Genomic DNA, 23,987 nt, shown 5'->3' on the forward strand with positions numbered 1-23,987 from the left:
TAAGCTGTGACAAAACAAAAGAGAGGCATGGACATATATACACTACCAAACGTAAGGTAGATAGATAGTGGGAAGCAGCCGCAGAGCACAGGGAGATCAGCTCGGTGCTTTGTGAACGCCTGGAGGGGTGGGATGGGGAGGGTGGAAGGGAGGGAGATGCATGAGGGAAGGGATGTGGGAACAGATGTATATGTATGACTGATTCACTCTGTTATAAAGCAGAAACTAATAAAAAAAAATAAAAATAATAAACAATAAAAAAAACACTATCAACCAGGAATTCTATATCCAGCAAAAATATCCTTCAAAAATAAAGGGGATAGTAAGACATTCCCATATGAACAGTTCCTCACTAACAGACCAACCTTACAGGAAATACTAACGAGATTCCTCTAGCTGAAATGAAAGGACACAGAACAGTAACTTGAATCCATATGAAAAATCAAGAGTACCAGTAAAGGTACTCTACATAGCACATATAAAAGACAGTATAAATGTAATTTTTGTTTTTAATTTTTTTCTCCTGGTATGAGATAACTGCATACAGCAATAATTATAAATCTATGTCAATGGGCACACAATGTAAAAAGATGATATTTGTAATGATAACAGCATAAAAGAGAAGTGAATGGAGTTTCAGGTGCAAAGTTCTTTTATATTATTGAAACTAAATTGCCATTGATCCAAATTAGATTGCTATAAACTAAGATGTTAATTGTAATCCTCAGGGTAACCACTAAGAAAATAACTCAAAATAACATAGTAAAAGAAACAAGGGAATTTAACTGTACACTGGTAAATATCCATTTAGCAAAAGAGAAGGCATTAATTGAGGAACAGTGGAACAAAAAGGACATAACACATACAGAAAACAAATAGCAAAATGACTGACATGAATCCTACTTTATCAGCAAACACATTAAATGTAAGTGGATTAAACTCTGATTAAAAGGCAGAGATTAGCAGAACGAATAAATAAACATGATTCACTATATGCTATCCAGAAGAGAGACACTATAGATCAAAGACATAAATAGAAAGTAAAAGCACAGAAAAAGGTATGACATGCAAACAGTAACCAAAAGAGAGCTGAAGTAGCTACACTAAGACAGGGGTAACCTCAATGTCTTATATCAATGAAAGAAACTGAATTAGTAGTTAAAAACTTTTCAACAAAGAAAATTTCAGGCCCATATAGTTTTACTGGAAAATACTACCAATAATATAAGAAAGAAATAATACAAATGGAAATGCTTCAAGAAAATAGAAGTGTTAGTAACACTTTCCAACTCATTTTACAAAGTCAATAGTATCCTTATCAAGCTAGACAAAAACATTGTAAAAAAAATACTACAGAATGCCTTACAATCATAAATGTATAAATCCTCAACAAAATACTAGCAAATCAAATCTAGTAATATATTAAAAACAAAATACATTATGGCTAAGTGGCATTTAAAATGGGAATAGAAGGTGAGCTCTACCTCTTGATAGAAGTCTGATTATTAATGAAAAACCACCAATGTAAATCAGCATATAAACAAAGTAAAGAAGAAAAGTTATGATCATTTCAACAGTTGCAGAGAAAGTATCTGACCAAAGTCAACTTGCATCAATGACAAAAATCCTCAGCAAAAGTGAAGAAATAGAAGGAAAATTTATTTAACCTGAAAAAGCATCTACCAAAAAACTTGCAGTTGATATAATTCATGGTGAAAGACTGAACGCTTTCTCCCTAAAGTTAAGAACAGGGCAAGGACATGCACTGTCATCACTTCTATTTAATACTGTCCTTGCCAGTGTGATAAGGCAAAAAATAAGGAAAGGAAGAAATGAAAAGGTCTCTATTCACAGATTAAAAGGTTGTAAAAGTTCCTAGAAGTAATAAGTTTACAAATGTTGCAAGGGATAAGGTCAATATACTTTTAAATGAATTGTGTTTTAATTCTATAAAATCAATGAATAACTGAAAATTTTAAAAGTAGTATCATTTACAATAGCATCAAATATCAAATAAGTAGCAAATCCAGCAACAATATGTAAATCTAGCAAAATATTTGCAAGATCTGCATGATGAAAACTACAAAACATCAAAAAAATAAAGAAGACCTGTGTAAATAGAGAGGTACACTGTATTCATAGATTGGAAGACTCAGTATTAAGTCTCAAGATTAACAAACTGATTCTTCCTCCAAACTGATCTACATATAGAATACAATTTAAATAAAAATTCTAGCAGGACATTTTGCAAAAATCATAATCTGATTCTAAAACTTATATGGAAATGCAAAGCATTTAGAGGTGTCAACACAATTTTGAAAAATAACTACAGAGTTGGAGAACACATACTATATAATCTCAGGACTTACCACAAAGCTGCAGCAATCAAACATTTTGGTATTGGCATAGATCAGTGGGCAGTTTATATATCTAGCGGTAGACCCACCCACATAAATTTGGGTCTAATGAATTTTGACAAAGTTGCAAGAAAATGCATGTGGAAAGCATAATCTTTTCAACAAATAGTGCTGGAATGACTGGATGTACATATGCAAAAGAACAAACTTTGTACCATATTTACAAAAATTAACTTAAAACAGACCACAGACCTATATGAAAAACCTAATTATAAAATTTCTAGAAGAAAATCTTCATGCACTTGGGTGAGGTAGATACATCTTAGATGCACTTGGGTGAGGTAAATACATCTTCAGTGTATTTGGTAAATGCACCAAAGACATAATCCATAGATGAAAACAAGTGATAAATGGGACCGCATCAAAATGGAAAATTGCTCTTTAAAAGGCCCTATAAAGAAAATAAACACACAAGCCACAGATTGGGAGAAAATATCTGCAAAACATACTTTAAAAAGGACTTGAGGGCTTCCCTGGTGGCGCAGTGGTTGAGAGTCCGCCTGCCAATGCAGGAGACACAGGTTCGTGCCCCAGTCTGGGAAGATCCCACATGCCACGGAGCGGCTAGGCCCATGAGCCATGGCCACTGAGCCTGTGCTCCGCAACAGGAGAGGCCACAACAGTGAGAGGCCCGTGTACCGCAAAAAAAAAAAAAAAAAAAAAAAAAAGGACTTGAATCCAAAACATATAATAAACTCTCAAAATCTCAGTAACTAGAAAAAAAGCAACTCAATAATAAAACTAGGCAAAAAATGTGAATAAACACCAATGAAGACATACAGATGACAAATAAACACATGAAAAGTATAATTATGCATTAGAGAAATGACAAGCTAAACCACAATGAGATATTACATTCTACTAGAATGAAAAATTTTAAAAAAAAAATTGATAATACCAAGAATTACTGACAAGGATGCACAGCCATCTAAAACTCTCTCATATTTTTGGCAGGAATAGAAAATGATAAATCCACTATGTTGGGTTATTAGACAAACAGTCTGGCAGTTTCTTATGAAGTCCAACATACATTTACCATACCACCTGGCAGTTCCAGTCCTAGGTATTTACCCAAGTAAAATAAAACTTACTTCACACAGAAATCTATACAAATGTTTACAGTGCCTTTATTCCTAATCACTCATAACTGGAAACAACCCAAATGTCCTTCAACTTGTGAATCGATAAAAATCGGTGGTATATCCACACAATCGGATACTACTCGGCAACAGAAATGAGCTACTGAGATACACAACAAGATGGATGAACCTCAAATACATTATGTTAAAAAGACTCAAAAAGCTACATACTATGTTTCCATATATGACATTCTGGAAAAGTAGTTGCCAAGGGCTAAGAGTGGGAGAAGGTGTTGACTTCAATGAACACAAAGGAATTTTGGAGGGTGATAGAACAGTTCTATTTCTCAGTTGTAGTGGTGGTTATGCAACTGCATACATCTGTCAACATTCAGCAAATGTGAATGACTGTCAACAAAGAGGTCAATTTTACTACATACATATAGTTCAGTAAAAAAGTTGCTAAAAATTTAATTTTTCAAAAATATATTCAAGGTATAATTTCAAGAGTGACCACTGAGAGTCCAGAAATAGAATGTACAAATCCCACACCAACAGAAGTATATAGATCAAGAAACAAACAAGGGGGAAAAAAATCTGTTTTTAGAAAGGCAAAAAGAAAACAAAAAATCACACAAAGAATGGAATCAAAAAGTAGGATGGCAACCAGACAAAAATATCAATAATTGCAATAGAGGTAATAAGGCAATTGGTCTGAACCCACACATTAAAATAAAGTCAGACTGGACTGAAAACAAAGACCAGTTATATACTTTTTGTAAGAGACACACCTAAGCATAAGTACACAGAAAGGATGAAAGTAAACAAAGGAAAAAAGATGTATTATACAAACATTAACCAAAAGAAAACTTGCATAGCTATAATATGAGACAAAAAAGACTGTAAGATGAAAACCCTAACAGGAGGCTCATGACCTAATATCAGGTTCAATTTACCAGAAGTCATAGCAATATATAGGCATAGTTGGTATACCTAATAAAATAAACTCAAAGGCTATAAGCAAAAGCTGACTGAACTACATGGGGAAATGAACAAATTCAGCATTTAAATGGAAATTTTAGCATATACACCTTAATTATTAAAAGAGCAAACAGTCAAAAATTTATAAAGATACAGAAAATACGAGGAACACAGCTAACAAATTTGATCTAATGGAGAAACATATAGATCTGTACCTAACAATTAGAGAAACAATACTCTTTTCAGATGTAGTAAAACATTTATAAAAATTGATCACATACTAGTCCATAAAGCAGGAATCAGCAAATGTAAAAGACCTGGTTCATACAGGTTACCCTAACTGCCTATAATGCAATTAAGTTTAAAGTTAACAATAAAGAAAGGTAAATTTAAAATCACAAGTACATGGAAATTTTAAATAACTGATGAGTCAAAGAAGATATGATAACCTATATTAATAATACTTAGGCAAAAATGATGAGAATATTTCATATCAAAATCATGGGATGCCAAATAAATTTATAGTCTTGCCAAAAAAATTTATGGTCTTAACTGCTTATATTTATTTGAAAATAAGGAAATCTAAATATGAATAAGCCATATATCCAACTTAAAAACAGAAAAAAGGAAAGGAACTATAATAAATCCAAACAAAACAGAATAAAGAAAAACAGAAACAAACCAGTTTTTAAAAAATAAAAGCCAATATTGACTCACTGAAAAGAACATAACTGATAAATCTCTGGGGAGACTAAATCAGAAAAAAAGATAGAAAGCACAAATAATCTTACTAATGAAGAAGGGGGTAATATAAACAAAAGAGTCTAAAAATATATCAAGAGAATATTAGCATTTTTATGCAAATTTGAAAACTTTAAAAAGCTGAAAAATTCCAATATTACAGATACAGTCCAAAAAAACTGACTCATCAGCAATTAGAAAGACTCAATGATTCTTATAACTACAAATACATTGAGGTGATAGTTCCACCAGGCAATGGCAGTTTTATAGTCTTGTTCCACCAAAATTTCAAGGAACAGATTAATTCAATATTATACAAACTCTTTGAGAAAACTGAGTAAGAACAGTAAAAACACATGTCTATCTTATTCATGAACATACATGAAAAATTCCTTTAAAAAGTTATTGTGAAAGGCAGTCCGTCAGGGTCCCTGTGCTTCCCCCACTTCATTCTTTGTGAGTGCAACAGATTCTGAGACTTATCTGTCTCTTGATACTGAGCAGTTTCTATAGCTAGTTAAATAGGGAACTAAACAGGTCAAGGCAACCAGAGCAATACTTCCATATAACTCTTTGTACCCCTGGAGAAGCAGGATTAGTTGTTTTGTTTTGTTTTTTTTGCAGCTAGCTACAATATTTGATGCTTGCTTGAAAAGTGCTGCACCTTTGGACTTAGATTACTCAGTTGCAATGCAAACTCTTTGTGTATACAGCATGTGTCTGGGTCCACCTTGTTGCTTGAGTGATAACGTTCTTTGTCTCTGACCCAAGAGTCTCATGTCTTCTACCATTATCCATGAAGCAATAATTGGCTAAGTTATTAGCTTGTAATAGGGTAAAATCTCAGAGCCTTGACAGTTCTTGACAAACACTATCAAAATAAATCCAGCAGTGTATAAAAGCACCAAGTTGGGTTTACCTCAGGAATGCAAGTGTGGTTTAAAGGGGCAGGTTGGGGGACGCTTACATATAATTTACCACTTCAATATATGAAATGAGAAAATAATGTAATCATCTCAATAGATGAAGAAAAGCATTTAATAAAATTCAGCACCCGAATAAGGATTAGCAAAGTAGAAACAGAAGGAAACTTCTAGAACCTAAAAACTTTTTACCAAAAATATAGAGCAAATATTCTTAATGGAAAAATATTAGAAACATTTCCTTTAAAATTGTGATTAGAAGCATGCCCAGTATTAATGCTTCTATTCAATATTGTATTAAACATGCTAGTACATTACAACAAGGAAAAGAAATTATAAGAATTTGAAAGGAACAAAGTCTTTATCAGCAGATGAAATCATTATCTGCATACAATACCTAAAGAACTTGTAGACAAACTTTTAGGAAGAATGAGAATTTAGGCAAGAAGGCTTACTATAAGATCTTTGTTCTTTTTAATGGTAATTCGTATACCCAACAGCAAACAGGCAGAAAAAGCAACTTTAAAAAGACATGGTTTGTAAGAGGAACAAAAAAACTTATAAAGTATCTAGAAACAAATCTACAAAATATATGCCTGAACGGTGTGCAGAAAGTTATAAAATTTTATTCAAAGACATTAAATAAGATCTAAATAAATGGGGAGAATGCACGAATTCATGGATAGGAAGACTCAATATAATTAACATGTCAATTTTTCTTAAATTGATCCAGACATTCAATGCAGTTCCAAAGTCCCAACAGCATTTTTTGTGAAACTTAACAAGCTATTTCTTATGTATGAGGAAGATTCAAGGCACCCAAACTGCCAAGACATTGCAAAAGTAAAATGTAAAGGGACTTCCCAAAAGAGGTATCAAATCTTAATATAAAGCCATAGTAACAATTATGACAATGTAGTAATCAGTGCAAGGTTAGACAAACTGACTACTGGGTATAGAGAATGGAGATCCCAAAACAGGCCTACTACACATTGCTGATATATGAGAGAGGTGACTTTGCTGATCAGTGGGAAAAGGGAAAACTAGTCACTAAATGATGTTGAGACAACTGGTTATTCACAAGGAAAAGACAAAATGAGATCCCTCCCAAAATTAGACCTCTCATACCATATTAAAAAATCAACTCCAAATGAATGAAAGAATTAACTATGCAAAACTTTACAACAACTTTTTTGTTTTTGGGGGGTTTTTTTGTGGTACGTGGGCCTTTCACTGCTGTGGCCCCTCCCGCTGCGGAGCACAGGCTCCGGACACGCAGGCCCAGCGGCCATGGCTCACGGGCCCAGCCGCTCCGCGGCATGTGGGATCTTCCCAGACCGGGGCACGAACCCGTGTCCCCTGCATCGGCAGGCGGACTCTCAACCACTGAGCCACCAGGGAAGCCCTACAACAACTTTTAAGAGATAATATAGAAAAACTATCTATGACTGGGGTAGGGCAGGATTTCTTTAATAAAACATAAGATGCACTAGTCACAAAAGAAAAGAATTTTAGATCAACTACAATAAAAAAATCAAATCTATTCATTAAACAATACCAACAAAGAAAACAGAAAGAAAAGCCAGAGTGGAAGAAGACACAATACAAAATAGACAAAAGTTAAAAATTCCAAGTGAAAATAAGCAAAAGATATCAATAGCAATTTCAGAGAAGAAACGTGGCCAATACATATATGAAAAGATTCTCAGTTTTATTATCAATTAGGAAAATGTAAATTAAGAGTAGGACTAGAAACTGTTTCAGACTTAATAACTGGCAAAACTTTAAAAATCTGACAATACTAAGTAAGTGTTGGGAAGAAGACAGAAAAATGGCAACTGTACTACTTTCGGGAGTATATTTTAGTACAGCTACTTTGTAAAATATGATGGCATTATCTAATAAAGCTAAGAATGTATAAGCTTCCTTCCATAACCCAACAATTCCATTCCTACGAACTCTATCAGGAGACATGCACAAGAATGTTCATGGCTACATTGCTTATAGTAGTCAAAAAAAGGTGGAAACAATCTAAATATCTATAGTAGAATGAATTACAGCATATTCATATAACAGAATACAACACAGCAATGAAACAGATTAACTACAATTACACGCATGCATGAATGTATGAATGGTAAATACATAAAGTCAAATAAAACCAAGTCACAGAAAATTACATTCAGTAGGATTCCATTTATATAAAGGTTAAAACACCCTTAACAGATATATATATAAGCTCAGTATCTGGCACATAGTATGTGTTCATCAATACCTGTTGGATGACCGAAAGAAAACTAACAGAATTTAGGACAGTAATAACCTCTGGGAGAAGTGATGAAGATGTAATCAAGAAAAGGCACACAGGAAACTTAAAAGATACAGGGGATCTACACCAACAAGGTTTCATTGTGCCTATTTCCCAATAATCTCATCAACAGTTATTTTATCAAATTTTTGGAATTCATCCAATCTGATAGGTAAAAATTGAGTATAGTTTCAATTTGCATTGTTATTATTATATAAGGTTGATCAACTTTCTAATTTTAGAGCCATTTGTAAATCCTCTTATATGAATTATTAATATGCTCTCTAATAGACTGTCTTTTATTTACTGATTTCCAGAAGCTCATTATATAATACAGAAGAAAGTACTCTGCCTCCTATATGAGTGGCAATCGGATTTTTAAATGCATTTTTTAAAAAGGGACTGAGAACGTTAGATAATGGGTGTGTAGTTATTTATTTTATTATTTTCTTTAAAATGTTACTCTTTGTATATTATGATATATTTCATGAATTAAAAAGTTTACATAGTAAAAGAATCTTCAACTGCCATGGTCCATTGTATTTTAAGGGAGATAAGTAATTCTTAGAAGGAAGATAGAAATCTTCACAATTATTGAAGTTCTAAAGTTTTTATTATTTGGGGACATCAATGTTTAATGCCTGAGGACAACTGTTTGGTCCATATGTCAGAGAAACTATTGCTTTATACGTTAGGACATGAATTCTAAATTATTTCAAAATAACTATATGAGAATTGCTTTCACTTACACCTTTTCTTCCATAAAACTAATACAGTTTGGATTTTTCTTTTAAGTGACTTAAAAGAACATTTCCAACTTCCTGGACTGGCCATGTTTGTAGTTTTTAAATTGGCCTTCTTATCCTAACTCTTCAAATACCCTACCCACCACACATACTCCTCAAGTCTCAAAATAGCATTTCTAAATTAACTTGTTAAGCCAGGATGATCAAATTCATTATCAAAATTTCAGTATCTATGTTTCAGAGGAAGACAGGAAATGGAAGAAAGGCACTCCTTTTTCTAGTTTCAAGACAAAATGGAATCTTAGAGGCAATCCATTTTCATTGTTTCTTTTAAATATATCACAGTGCTATTTTAAGTGCTCCATTCTACTCCCTCCCCCTTTTTTTTGGACACAAAGTACCACTATGTGGTTATTAAAACTGATTAAGAAATTATTTCAAGTTTTACCTTCCTAAGAATATAAAGCTACCATTCACTGGGAACATTTTATTCCTTCAGTTCCTTCATAAAATCAATCCTGTTTTTACCACCTTAAAGTTTTGAAAGAAGGCAGGGAGGGCTCTGGCTTTCTTTCATTTCCAAAAGGTCTCTGCTCTTCTGTACTGATCACCTGAACATAAAATAGCACTGCCAGAAAAACAGATTCTCACAGAACAGGAAGGGCTGCACATAGGTATTTATATTGAATTTAAATTGAAGTTTAATGAAAAGGAATTTATCCAGAGGCACGGACAAAGCTAAGTTACAGCTGGTAAAGCAGAGCTGGTGCCTGATTTGAAAGTCTAAAGTGAGATTTTAACAAATGTGAATCATCAGTAGACAAGGGACACTAGAATCAAAGTCCAACCAAAGACAGTAGTTTGGAAGACTAACATTTTAACTAGTAAAACAGAATGAAGAACCCAGGAGATAAAGGATATTCAGAAAGATTCATTCAGTTGATACCAAGCATAAATTTTCTGAGAACATGTCTCTATATGAGATAACATGGAATAGAGTTATGAAACAGTAAGATATATAATATTTGCTTTTCCAGGAATGTTATGTGGTATGAAGGGTAAGTCCAACTGGGTTCAATACCAAGGTATTCATTTGTCATTGACATGCTCTCCATCAAGATTAGGAGGAGGAAAACAGCTGTTCTGATTGATGTTGAAAGTAAGAAACAATGGTTATCCTTGGAGACAAAAAATATACAATTTATTATAATCAGTATGAAAAGTGTGAATTCTGAAATCTAAGATTATAAAAAATGACAACCATTCCATACTTCTTAATAGGAACAAACAGACCTGCCCCCATTCCAACTCTAGCTGGATGGCTGTTTCAGCTACATTTACAAGAATAAGAGTTAGCACATAGAGAATAAGGTGTAATGTTCCAACAGTTAAATTTCAAATGCCTTGGGTTAATCCTCAAGAAAATACTTTAGATAAAAAGTATTCCCGTGGGCTTCCCTGGTGGCATAGTGGTTGAGAGTCCACCTGCCGATGCAGGGGACATGGGTTCGTGCCCCATTCCGGGAAGATCCCACATGCCGCGGAGCAGCTGGGCCCGTGAGCCATGGCTGCTGGGCCTGCGCGTCCGGAGCCTGTGCTCCACAACGGGAGAGGCCACAGCAGTGAGAGGCCCGCGTAATGCAAAAAAAAAAAAAAAAAAAAAGTATTCCCCGTATGTCTACTTCATACATGATAAAAAGCATCAGTAAATTCCTACAAAGAACCTAAAATCACAAGAGTTAGACCATTCATATAATTATCCAACTTACGAAGGGTTAACTGTATAAGGAAGCCTAACACCACTTCTGTCGTTTCAACAAATAATGTCAGCAATCTTACCACTCTTAATTCAAGCTTCTTTCTTAATGCTCCATTATATGACTTAAGCAAACACAAACAGAACACGTTCATGAGACTCAGTAGTCTTTGAAGAAGGAAAATACAACATATGAAAGTGTATATTTTATGTGTTTGATTAATGTTCACTCCTCAGTAGCACAGAAAATGTTTAACCAATAGAGTAAATCTGTATTTAGTCCTCTGCATTCAAAATAAACCCTTCTTCTTATGCTATGCTATAAGAGAAAAATATACAAATCTCAGTATTTATGTGATTTGAGTATGACTTTCATTCCAAACTGAGATGATATCATCAGAGGAACATGCATTTTGGATTAATACACTATTTACAATAACTACACTTATTAGATATAGCTCATTTTTACTGTAATGTTTTCCGTCTTATAAACCTAATATGCCAATGCTATCTACTCTATCAAAACCAGACATTCTGGCTGAGGTTAAAATTTATTATGTTACATCATTGTTTTTAAATTTTTTTTTTAATGGGAAAAAAACTACAGTGCTAAGTGTTAATTTAAACTATCTCCTCTAAGAAATTTCAGTAAAATATAAAAACAAAACAAAACGAAAAACCCCAAAATTTCCCCCATACAAGTTTGTTAAAATGATGGCAGCTTGTTGAAATCATGAAGCTCAATTTGAGAAGAACCACTTTTCTTTCAAGGGTAATGTATAGTTACATTCTCGAAATTATACTAAAACCTGGCCTAATTGTAACCAAAATGGTCTTTAAAAGGCTAAGAAAGCCTCAATCCTGAGTGCTAATGCTATCATTTTTTAAAAATCACTCACCTTTCAAACCTAGAGTTTGTAGCTGGAAGAGCCGACCAAGTTCATAAGGCAAAACCCGTAACAGATTGTTATTTAAAAGCAATTCCCTGTTTTTTAAAAAAAAAAACAAAACACAAAAACTGTTTTAGTTTAATATATCAAACTTTATTAATACCTACAGTCGTTGTTCTTAACCTGCCTATTAACATAACATGAGTGATGTCTACATTCAGGGTATATTTCTCTACATTCATCCAAAAATGTTATAACTGCCACAATTATTAACAGTGTTTCTATGATTTACTCATTCTCTAGCACAGATTAAAGTTAAAGGTATAGGAACTGTATGTCATTCTCAGGCTAAATATGCTCCCTTTTCTCTCTCATCCAAAATGCCTCTCAGATGCAAATCAGAGTGACACATATTTTATGTACCCAAAGGCAGCAGATATCCTTGAACCTAGTCTCATTCATAGAAAAAAGTAATCTTTTTAAAATAAACTTCAGGATTTAACTATAGTAGCCAATTCCCTGTATCAATTTTTATAACAATACAACTATTATCACTTCAAGATACAACAATCATTGACACAGAATATAAACATTAAAAATAAAGCATAGGATAGTATAAATAGGATAGCACAGGTAAGATCTGATTTATGATTGTGAAATTTGGGGCAGACTACAGAAAAAATAAACAGCCCTTGTAATTAATTAATGACCAAAAGGTATAAAATAAATGACTAAAAAGTATAAAAAACAACAAAAACACAGAGTAAGGGGATGTCAAAGAACAAGATTTTTAAATGATATTAAATATTTAATTTTCAACATGTGATAGCAATTTTTTAACATTACTATTCAGCACATAAGGTAGAAAAGCAATCCTTGTTTTCATCGGGAACATTTATACAAGGTCTCAAGATTCCTATAAAATTTTCTCCTATGAAGAAATTCTTAAAGAATCCTGAAAGACTAGAAATAAATCCATTTATTATCAGGTTTTAAGATTTCCTTAAGGAGTTGTAATATATAAGCATACCTTGCCTTATAAAATAGATATGATCCTAAAAGCTTTACTTATAAGCAAATCATTTTCCTAATTATTTCTCATTAGTCTAGACTAGTCTAGCCCCAATTAATTCTGATGAGATTTGTCACTTGAGTGTAAAGCGAGACTTAGGTGTTTTAGCGCTATCCCACCTCAAGTCTGTCAAAAGAAACTGGTAATACAAGCACATTTCTAGAGCCAGAAACCTCCAAATTTAAAGGAAGAAAGGAAAAGAAGCATTCAATGGAGCCCAACTCAAGCACTCTGCTTAGACAATTTATATCATTTAACCTTCACATACATATGGAAATCCTACTGTAAGATGAGTAACCTCCCATAATATTCTTATTTGGTAAATTTAGAATTTTATACAGTGAGTCACATTTATATTTCCTCACCTGAGAGACACCATGTTTCCTAGTTCTGCTGGTAAACTTCTGAGTTTATTGGATGACAGATCCAGGTAAACCAGATTATGAAGCTTGGCAATATCAGGTGGAATGCGACTAAGGTAATTGTCATTTAGGTGCAGTGCTGTCAAGTGTGTCAATGACCAAAGTGATGTACTTAAGCTCCGCACTCTACCTAAAAGGCAAAATATTGATGCATTAAACTTCTAGGCCCAAGACAAAGACTGAACTACAAGGACTAAAAAGTGGGAGAAGAGCCCGCAAATACATATAGATATTGTGACTCTGGCATTTTAACTTTGTATTTAATGCTACTTGATTGCTTCCAAACACACCTGGTCCTTCTTTAATTTCATGCCACTTTTCCCTGACAACCATTCTTTCTCATGAATCTACCATGTATTAAACAAGATGTGGCACACTGAGGAGACCCGTGGAGTCAGGGTGATCACATGGTCTCCAGGAGAAAGCATGGGGCTGAATTGAGCTTTTTCAGTAGAACAGTCCTGAATTTTTTCTCTTTAAGTTATGATCCTCACAAAAGCACTTCTCACATACTTCGTGAAAATTAATAGTGCAAGGTTTATCTATATCTAGGGCCTGAATTAGTCTACAAACTTTAAATAGACAGGAGTAATTGCTATGATTTAGAACCAACCTTAGATTAGCCACCGGGAAAACCATTTTACTCCCAAAGGAGACATCTTCCCCAGCCTTCTCATATTTCAATTATACATTAATAACTCTGGTTTAAGATTTTGCATTTAACTGCAACATACTCAAGGAAATAGTCACTCATTAAGCTTTACCTATCAGTCAACATCTGACAGCTATGGTAGAACATGTACTGGAAAAAGAAGACTGGGTTCACAGTCCTGATTTTTACCATTTATTAGCCATATAAGCCTAAACAAATCACATAGCTTCAGCTTCTGTAAAATGTGATGTTATCTTAACAATAAACTTATATGAAGAGACTTTGAAAACTTCACCAAAGTAAAATGCTGACAGATATTGATTAAAAGAGCAGTGGAAGGTAGAGAGGGCAAAAAGTCTCAATAGGGAAATGTTATTTTTCATATGGCTATCAAGCAGTAGACTCGAACTTAGATCTTCTGTTCACGGTTCACAGGTTCCTTCATGCTGTCTATAATCAGGCTTAAAGTGCCAATTAGGATTTTGCGTTTTAATAGGAAACAAAGTTTTCAAGTGAAAAGAGGCTCTAGTAAAAAAGAAACTTATTTTAGTTTTACCCAAGGTTTAACCGAGTGGTTCTCAACCAGGGGCAATACTGCTCCCTAAGGGACTTTAGCAATCTAGAGACATTTTTGGTTGTCAAAACTAGAGGGGTGGGCTTCCCTGGTGGCGCAGTGGTTGGGAGTCCGCCTGCCGGTGCAGGGGACACAGGTTCGTGCCCAGGTCCGGGAGGATCCCACATGCCGCAGAGCGGCGGGGCCCGTGAGTCATGGCCGCTGAGCCTGCATGTCCGGAGCCTGTGCTCCACAGCGGGAGAGGCCACAGCAGTGAGAGGCCCACGTGCCGCAAAAAAAAAAAAAAAAAAAAAACTAGAGGGGTGCTACCGGCATCTAGTGGGTAGAGGCCAGGAATGCTGCTAAACGTCCGACATGCACACAACCACTCCCAACCACAAAGAACTGTCCAGCCCTAAGTGTCAGTAGTGCCAAGTTGAGAAACCCTGGGTTAGCCTAATAGGATTTGCTCATACTCATTCTTCTTTTAATTATCAATCACCTAACCACCACCTTTTAGCTAAAGATACAGGTATTTCTTGCTATTGACACCATAATGTGGGTTTAACTCTTCCAAATGAAAGCCTACTGGGGAAAAAATTACATTCTAAATATAATCTGTATTGTATCAATTCATAAAAGAAAAACTGTACTTATATTTTATTTTTAATAAACTTTTAAGTTTGTGATAATTTTAGATTTACAGAAAAGCTACCAAGATGATACAGTTCCTATATCCACCTCATCCAGTTGCCCCTAGTACCAGCATCTTATATTACCATGGCACATTTGTCAAAACTAGGAAACCAAGATTGGTACGTAGTGTCAATATTAACTAATTTATAGACTTTATTTGATTTCACTAGTTTTTACACCTTTTTGTTCAAAGATAACTAATTTATAGACTTTATTTGAATTTCACCAGTTTTTACACCTTTTTGTTCGAGGATCTGGAAGATCATATTTTTTGCATTTAGTCATCTAGTCTTAGTCTCCTTAGTCTTCTCTCATCTGTGACAGTTTCACAGTCTTTCCTTGTTTTTCATGACCTTGACAATTTTGAGGATTACTAGCTAGGAATTTTGTGGAATGTCCTTCGGTTTGTCTGATGTTTTTCTCACTATTAGACTGGTTATGAGTGTTTAGGAATCAGATTCTATTTTAACAACTCCTAAACATGTAATTTATAGAATAAACAGATAGCTTCTAGGTTTCCCATTCTACCAACAATGGGATGATAGGAGGATGGCAAAGATATCAATTTTCAAAAATGATTACTCTGCAATAGCCAAAACAAAATCTATTATATCAAAGAACCTAGTTTTACTTAGAAACGGAACTCCCAATGCCTTCAATTTTAGATGCCAACTGTGGCCCACAGTATTAATCTCAAAAGAAAGAATGGGAACAAAGATATTTAGTCACAGATAAATCAATAAATTAAATATTAATGCCTCAGCATCTTGTATTTTCTCAATTAATTCATCTAGTTAAAAATGTACAGCAAAGAAATAAGTGTAACACTCAACTCTTGTTCATCATTGCTATTATAGCCCAAATTAAATGTTTCAGATTCCACTCACCCGAGATTTCTAATTCTGCCCAGTGAGATTTTTTCCCATTGGCTACCTCCTCTGCTGACATGATGGTATAAATTCTGCGAGGATCTGGAGGATCATATTTTTCCTTTGGCATCCCTATTAGTCTGTAAGGGAAAAAAAAATCAACAATTATAATCTAATAGAAAAAAAGAGAGAAAGAAAAATGAGATGGTAAGTTTTCTTCTTCTCCCCCCTTGCCAGGCTACTAGTAAATTCTCATTAGAAGGAAAACACATCTAAAGTATGCTAGGCTATTGCAGGTACTCAGTAACAGATGCCTCAGGAAAAATGCAAAGAAGCAGGGACACTGAACTTAGAAAACATGGTGGTTGCTTCCCAAACATCCATTGCACCCTTTCCCCTTCATTTAGCTGCCTTGCTTCCCAAGACAGACTGACCCTATGCAAGTTTCCTGAATGGATTCTGACTGGCCTAAGAGAATCAGAGTAATCCTATCCTCCTTGTCTCAGTGATATTCAGATATTCCATATCTAAGACAATCAGCACATGACATTCCCCTTGTCACAGAGATTAGTTCAGAAATATCTAATAATCACTAGGCTTAAGACTCATTTTATGTTTATGGGAGGAGCAGGCTTCTCTCTCCTGCTGGTCATAAATGAAAAAGAATATAGCCCCAGCTATTGTTGGCAATCATCCAACTATAAGGGAAGCCAGCCATAGCAGTCAAAGACGAGAAAACAGAGAAACAAAGCCAGAGTCCTCACCAAACCACACCTGTAGCACTCTCAAATACTGGGCTTTTTGGATACACAAGTCAATCTATTTTACTTATTGTTTAAACTACTAGTTTATGTTTTCTGTTACTTGCAATCAAAAGCATCTAATTAAGATTATCATGTATCTTGGTTTGCATGGACCAGTCTTGGTTTATATCTGTTATTCTTAGGTAATTATTGATATCACTTCTTCACTCCCAAAAGTGTCCAATTTGGATAATGAGTTACATGGCCACCTTAATTGAAACTAATATTATACAGTTTTCTTCAGTTAACTGCCAAAATAATCACTGAACAATCATCAGTGATAACCAGCTAGACATAAACTCCTCAAGAATGCAATGAATGAATCAGATGACAAATGGCCATAAAAGTAATCATTCAAGAGGTCTAATACAAGAGTTACTGCTCGGTAATTGGCAGAAAATGAAATCCCATTCAGATCTAACAAGAATAGCAAATTACAAAATCCTGAACCTAATTAAACTCCTGCATGATATCAGTAAGTATCCTCATAGTATTTATAGTTTGTTCTTTGCTCATATTTTAACACAGAGACATACATACACACACGAAAACCAACTGCCTAAAACTGGGAGTGTTTCTAAGTAGTTTAGAAGTTCTATCTCAATGGAAGAGTTACTTTCAGATGGTCTGAAATTTGTTACATAAAGAGAACAAAGAAAAATAGGAAGTATCTATCATGTATCAAGGAATCAAAGCTAGAAAAGAATACAATCAAAATTTCCCATACCATAATTTGTCCTCATATTGTGGAAGGAAAAACAGTCATTCCTTCCTATTTACTAAAAGGGGCAAAAAGAAAGTTTTCCAGATTTTTCCATCCGTTAACAGTAATTAGCTTCCAAATTTCCAGGTTAAGCTCTTCTGCTCTAACCTTATCACACAACTGGGTGATATTGAAACATATTTTATTTTCCATAAATGTCCCGGATCTTCACACAGCACAAAGAGTATGATCATTTTCCTCAGGGGAAAAACTTGATTTTTACCACTTTTGGCCTATGTAAAGTATTTCTGAATATAAAATTTTCAGGTAACAAGGTTTTCAGAATTTCTACTATGCACCATAAGGTACATGTGTCTCTGTGGGTACTCCTGCACACTAATATAGGATTCTACAAAAACACAAGTTAAGCAAAACCAAATCAAACAGATTCAGATCCAAAGACATGCTACAAATCCATCATCTACAATGAGATGGATAAAAAACTAAGACTGTGACATTTGCAAAACATATGTTTCATTAATTTTAAATCATTTTTATAAAATATAGTGCATAGGTCAACTTAATTTGGCAGTTTTAATCATGGCTCCCACAAGACAGTGTGTTATTTAAGGGGACAATAAGTTGTTCCTGTGTGGAGGAATATCCTTTTTATAACTCTATACAGTTCCTACCACATAGTAGGCACTGAATATGTATTTGTGGAATGATCATATATGCTTTATAATCCTAAAAACTACCATCTTCTTCTCACCTTTCCCAATTAACAGTCAATGCTCTTCTAAAAGTTAATCTCATGAAATGCTCATTAATCCACATGTTCAATTTCCCTAAATATTTACAAAATCTAGATAGGAGATTAATAATCATCATCTCTTCTGGCCCACTAATGCTAATCTCTAAAACAGCTACTATATAAGAACTATATTTCTTTTTTTTTTAATTTTTCATAAGTCTCCATCTTTGTAAGTCCAATAAAATTGATAAAATCTGTTCCTGCAAAACATATCCATAAAACGTTTACCAGTGTCTATAATATGTAAAAACCAAAGTAATATTAATACTGTTATATTAGGGGTCAAAGGTCTCCTTTGGATTTGATTAGGAAGTCAATAAAAATACAAGTCACTTAATCCTTCAAAATGAAACTAAATTTGGATAGTCTAACTGAAGTTAAAACATTTTTCATTTGCATTAACTAAGTAATTCAGTAGTCTATAGATCTGGTGATCACTACTGTCCCAAACATCAGGTTTTCAAACATGCTACTAAAAACTTAGCTCAAATTTAGGAAACTGGTATTATTGAATACTCCTATTCAGCTTTATCTTCCCTCTCAGTTCCTCAGCATCAACCTTCCATCCTGGAAACATACCATAAAAACCTATTTCATTGTAACTTAATATATAAAATAATAATTCAAATGTAATTTAAATCTCTAAATGTGACACTGTTGATGTGCTTTCTCAACAGTCTAAGATATAGGTCAGTCCAAGGCTTAAATACTGGATTGACATGTTTTATTTTGTAAAGCCTAGCAGCTAATTTCCTTTTCCTATATTCTTTATCAAATTGATGAAGAGGCAGGTTTTTAAATTGTTTTTCCAAGAGTCTCTAATTTCTGCAGGATCTTACATCAGTTACCAAAGGATCCTCCCATTATGTCAACCTAATTTATATTGGGGATCCTGATCATGTAACAAAGTAAACTAAAAGCCCCTTCACAACACAGCCTTTTTAACTTCCAGTCTTCAAACCCCATTTTGACACTCTGAAAAATACTTCACATAGCTCCCCAAATACTAACTACATAAGCTTCTTTGAACCTACCATCCTCTCTACTCCACTCCTTGAATCTCATTTTATCACCAACGCAGCCCCCTCAGATTCTAGGGCAAAATTTCTGAGAGCAACCATCAGTCCTGGAAAAACAGCCTGATTATCTCCTACTTCTTAGTTTCTATGAACTATCCTGAAAGTAAACAAGTCTTAATCTCTGTCACTGAAGGATGATTAATTACTACATATAGTGAAGATTTTCATTAGTTTAGTTCTCAGTCTTCTGTATAATTAAGCAAAAACTTCACAGGTAAACCTGTAAAATACTGACTTCATGGAAAATGTATGCCAATCTTTTTTTAGCTGCAAAGCAACACTGTATGTAACACTAGGGCTACTTTGCCTTAAAAAATTTACCTTGGAGTTTCCAAAACTGCAAATAAAATACAAGATACCTACATAGCATCGTGTTCAGTGAATAGCATGTTACAAAATATATATATGAGTTACGCCCAAATACACTATTGCCAAGGAATCCCAAATCTCAGGTTTTATATTTGGGGCTAAGAAAATAATGCAAAATAACTCCTCCCTGCCACATCCCCGAATAATAATAATCTGAGCCAAATCAGAGCAAACTGTTAAAGGCCACAACTAAACTTCTGCTAATTCTGGTCATCTGAAGCATCTTATTAAAAAAAAACAGCGGGCTCTATAGTACATATAAAGATGTTAAGTCCTTATGGTGTTAAACCACAGCCTTCCTCCCACCACCTTCTCTAAATTTAAGATCATTTTATCTCAGTCTACAGTTCAGCACAATTAATACTATTTCATTTAGAACTTAGAATAAGAAAGAGAGAATGCTACAACCACCAAAGAGTGCTTCATAACGAACCAGAGACTTCTAACTCAATGAATCCAAACCTAAAGTACAAGCCAGTAGACATGCACTTATATCCACAGAAATATTAAGTGATCGTCTCAACAGTAGTTTGCAAAGCAATCTTAGGCAGAGATGCACAGTTCCCCCCAAAGTTGAAAGAAGACAAAATTAAGCCTACATTAGATATTTCTCCTTACATTTTAGAGCAAGATGTAGTGACTTATTACACTTTACATATTCTCTGATAAACCTGTCTTCTATCAACCTTTATTTCCAAAGGTTATGAACACATTGTTTGTTATTTATTGAATACCCACCTTGACTAACATCCATCCTTCCCAACTGGTCTTAATCATTAAGACCATTTTCCTTTCTGAGAAAATATGTCTAAGTTTACCTTTTTTAATAAAGCAAAATAACACTTGCACTACAGCTTTTCTGAAGTTTCTATCTCCTCATCAATATCTATTTTTAGCTATACACAAGTATTAATCATTACAACTGTCATACAAAATCTATACCTTCCCTAAATGAGCTCAAGAGCTGATACTAAAAAACAGCACCTAGAAAATCACACTGCATATAGTAGAATCATACTGATAAAAAAAAAGATTGATGGCAATCACAAGAGCTGAGAAGACACCCTGAGATAAATAACAATTTCATCCACATTTCCACTCCTCTTCTATACCAAGGGCCTCTGGATGGCATTTGTCTTCAATGACATATTCAACTCAAGTCCGTAGATGATGATAATGCAAACGTTCAGAAAGAATCCATTCAAAGTTTTCATGATATCTCCCAATCTGTCACCATTCTAAACAAAAACAAAGCAAAACAAAATCCGTGTTTTACAATGGTAAAGCCACCCATCATTATGGAAAAAATAAGCTTCAGACTTCTGGAATTTCATGTTTCTGATCAGTTTAACATTTATTCAAACAGTTACTGCAGGAGTACTAATTATAATGTATTTTACCAAGCACTAGGACTTCGACAGTGAACAAGCTGAACAGCATCATTGCCCTCAGGTAGCTCACATCATTTTCATGGCACTACTTGAAAAATAAAGTTACAAAATATTCTACTTTCAAATATTTCTACGAAGAATTTGGCATTTCTTCTTGTTACTACTTTTTTTCCCCTTTATCAGGTAATTGCCACTGCATAGGCATATATAACAATAAATCCCCTGAATGAAAATGAGATAACTGTAATGATTGTTATACTCCTTTATAAAGGTAATCCAAAGAAAACTTTAGAGTAATCCAGAAAGATAACTTCTGACTCTGTAAAAGGGGAAGTGTTAGGGTTAGTCTACTTGTCAATTAAAGTACTATCATGAGGGAGAAAAAAGGCAGAAAGAATAAGAATGTAACTCCTTTTCTGCATATCTAGAAATTTTTTCCCATATGTGGGATACCGGAAAACAAGAGCAGCAGCAACATAAAACATAAATAAATACTAAAAGGAAAAATGAAGACCTGGAATTACAAATCTACCAAGCACTTCAAAGTTCCAAAATAATGCTATTATTGGACAAGTTTCATTTTATTTCACTAGCAATCAATTTAGACAACCAAAGCTTATGATTCTATCATAATGTCCTATCATTCCAAATTAGGTCTTAGTCTCTATCTAACAATGACTATGCTTTAATGTTTCTTGTATTTAATGCCTCCCACTTACCTAAAAACAGTGAATACAATCTATCTACCTTACAGAAAACGGGAGGTAATTAGACTAGATTAAAAATTTCAACATCAATTTTCTCAGGACTATGACTTCTTCCCCAAATCTCTATCTTTCCATTTTTTTCATGTAGCCTGTGTTTTCTACTTCCTCTGGTATATACATTCTCATCTGTTTCAATGATGTCAAATTCCTATCCATCCTTAATGGTTTAAGTCATCTTCCATCTCTTCTTCAGAATATTTCCCCACCTAAAAATCAACAAGCTGATTCTAAAATTTATGTGGAAGGACCTAGAAGAGTCAAAACACTTTTGAGAAAGAAATATAAACTTGGATGTGCCCACTATCTGATGTCAAGCCTTACTAGAAAGCAATGATAATCCAGACAGTTTGGTACTAATGAAAAGACAGACACATATAGTTGAAAGAAATATAACCAAGAAACTAGAAATAGACCCACGTATATACAGTCAATAGATTTTCCATGAAGGTACAAAGGTAATTCAATAGAGAAAGGATAGTTTTTTCAACAAATGGTGCTGGAACAACTGGACATCCATATGCAAAAATAAAGAAATAAGCATCAATCCACACCTTGCACCATACACAAAATTAACCTGCAAGAATCATAAGCTTACATGCAAAAGCAAAACCTATAAAACTTATAAAAGAAAACATAAGAGAAAAATCTTTGTGACCCTGGATTAGGTAAATATTTCTTCGATAGAACACAAAAGCATGATCCATAAAAGAAAAATACTGATAAACTAGATTCCTTGAAAATTTAAAACATCTACTCTTGAAAGATGAATGAAAAGACATGCCCAGAGATTGAGAATAAATATATGCAAAACACTTATATGAAAAAGCACTCTGGAATATATAAAGAATTCTCAAAACAAAATCATAACAAAGTCTAATTTTTAAAAAGTGGCAAAAGATTTTAACAGATACTTCACCAAAGAAGATACACAGATAGAAAATAAGCACATGAAAAGATGGTCAACATTAGGCATTAGGGAAATGCAACTTAAAACCACAATGAGATATCACTACACAGCTATTAGAAATGATTACATTGAAAACTTACAATAGGACTGACAAGGAAAACACACACATGCGCACACACACAAACACACCCCATATCCTTGTGTGTATGCTTACAAATATATACATATTTGTACATTAATACACACACACTCACAACCTCATATTTTACCAATGGGAAAGTAAAATGGTACTGTCACTTCAGAAAACAGTTTTGTAATTTCTTATAAAACTAAACATACACTTATAGAACCCAGCAATCCCATTCCTAGGTATTTACCTAAGCAAAATTAAAGCTTATGTTCATACAAAAACCCATACATAAATGTTTTCAGCAAGTCTATTTATAGTCACCCCAAACTGGAAACAATACAAATATCCTTCAACTGATGAATAAACTGTGGAATAGCCATACACTGAAATACTACTCAGCAATAAAAATGGTTGAATTACTGACACACACAACATGGATGAATGTCAAATGCATTATGCTAAATTAAAGATGCCATACTAAAAATACTATATACAGTAAACTTCAACATAATAAAGGCCACATATGACAAGCTCACAACAGACACCCATACTCAATGGTGAAAACCTGAAAGCTTTTCCTCTGAGATCAGGAACAAGGCAAGGATGCCCACTCTTGCCACTTTCATTCAACATGGTACTGGAAGTCCTAGCCAGAGCAATTAGGTAAGAAAATGAAATAAAAAGAGATCCAAATCAGAAAGGAAGTAAAACTGTTTGCAGATGACATGATATTATATGTAGAAAACTCAAAAGACATTAGAATAAATGAATTCAGTAAAGTTACCAGATACAAAATCAATACATAAAAATCTGTTGTGGGGCTTCCCTGGTGGCGCAGTGGTTGAGAGTCCGCCTGCCAATGCAGGGGACACGGGTTCATGCCCCGATCTGGGAGGATCCCACATGCCGTGGAGTGGCT

At 34.1% G+C, this 23,987-nt stretch overlaps 1 protein-coding gene across 4 annotated transcripts in view; it reads right to left on the reverse strand.

Moving 5' to 3' along the window:
* The window catches only part of CNOT6L (CCR4-NOT transcription complex subunit 6 like), a gene marked incomplete at both ends in the record, with an annotated part of 71,765 nt that extends 55,520 nt beyond the window's left edge, over window positions 1-16,245 (reverse strand). For 2 of the 4 annotated variants that reach the window (XM_079704441.1, XM_079704442.1), the window contains 3 exons: window positions 11,851-11,936; window positions 13,279-13,461; window positions 16,120-16,241. In XM_079704441.1, the coding sequence (XP_079560567.1) occupies window positions 11,851-11,936; window positions 13,279-13,461; window positions 16,120-16,235 (385 nt within the window). Of the gene's footprint in view, window positions 1-11,850; window positions 11,937-13,278; window positions 13,462-16,119 lie in introns of all 4 variants that reach the window. The other 2 variants (XM_079704440.1, XM_079704439.1) reach the window with 2 other exon arrangements.
* Between the last annotated feature and the right edge of the window lie 7,742 nt (window positions 16,246-23,987).

The sequence above is a fragment of the Hyperoodon ampullatus genome (genome assembly GCF_949752795.1).
Source record: "Hyperoodon ampullatus genome assembly, chromosome: 1".
Lineage (NCBI taxonomy): Eukaryota > Metazoa > Chordata > Mammalia > Artiodactyla > Ziphiidae > Hyperoodon > Hyperoodon ampullatus.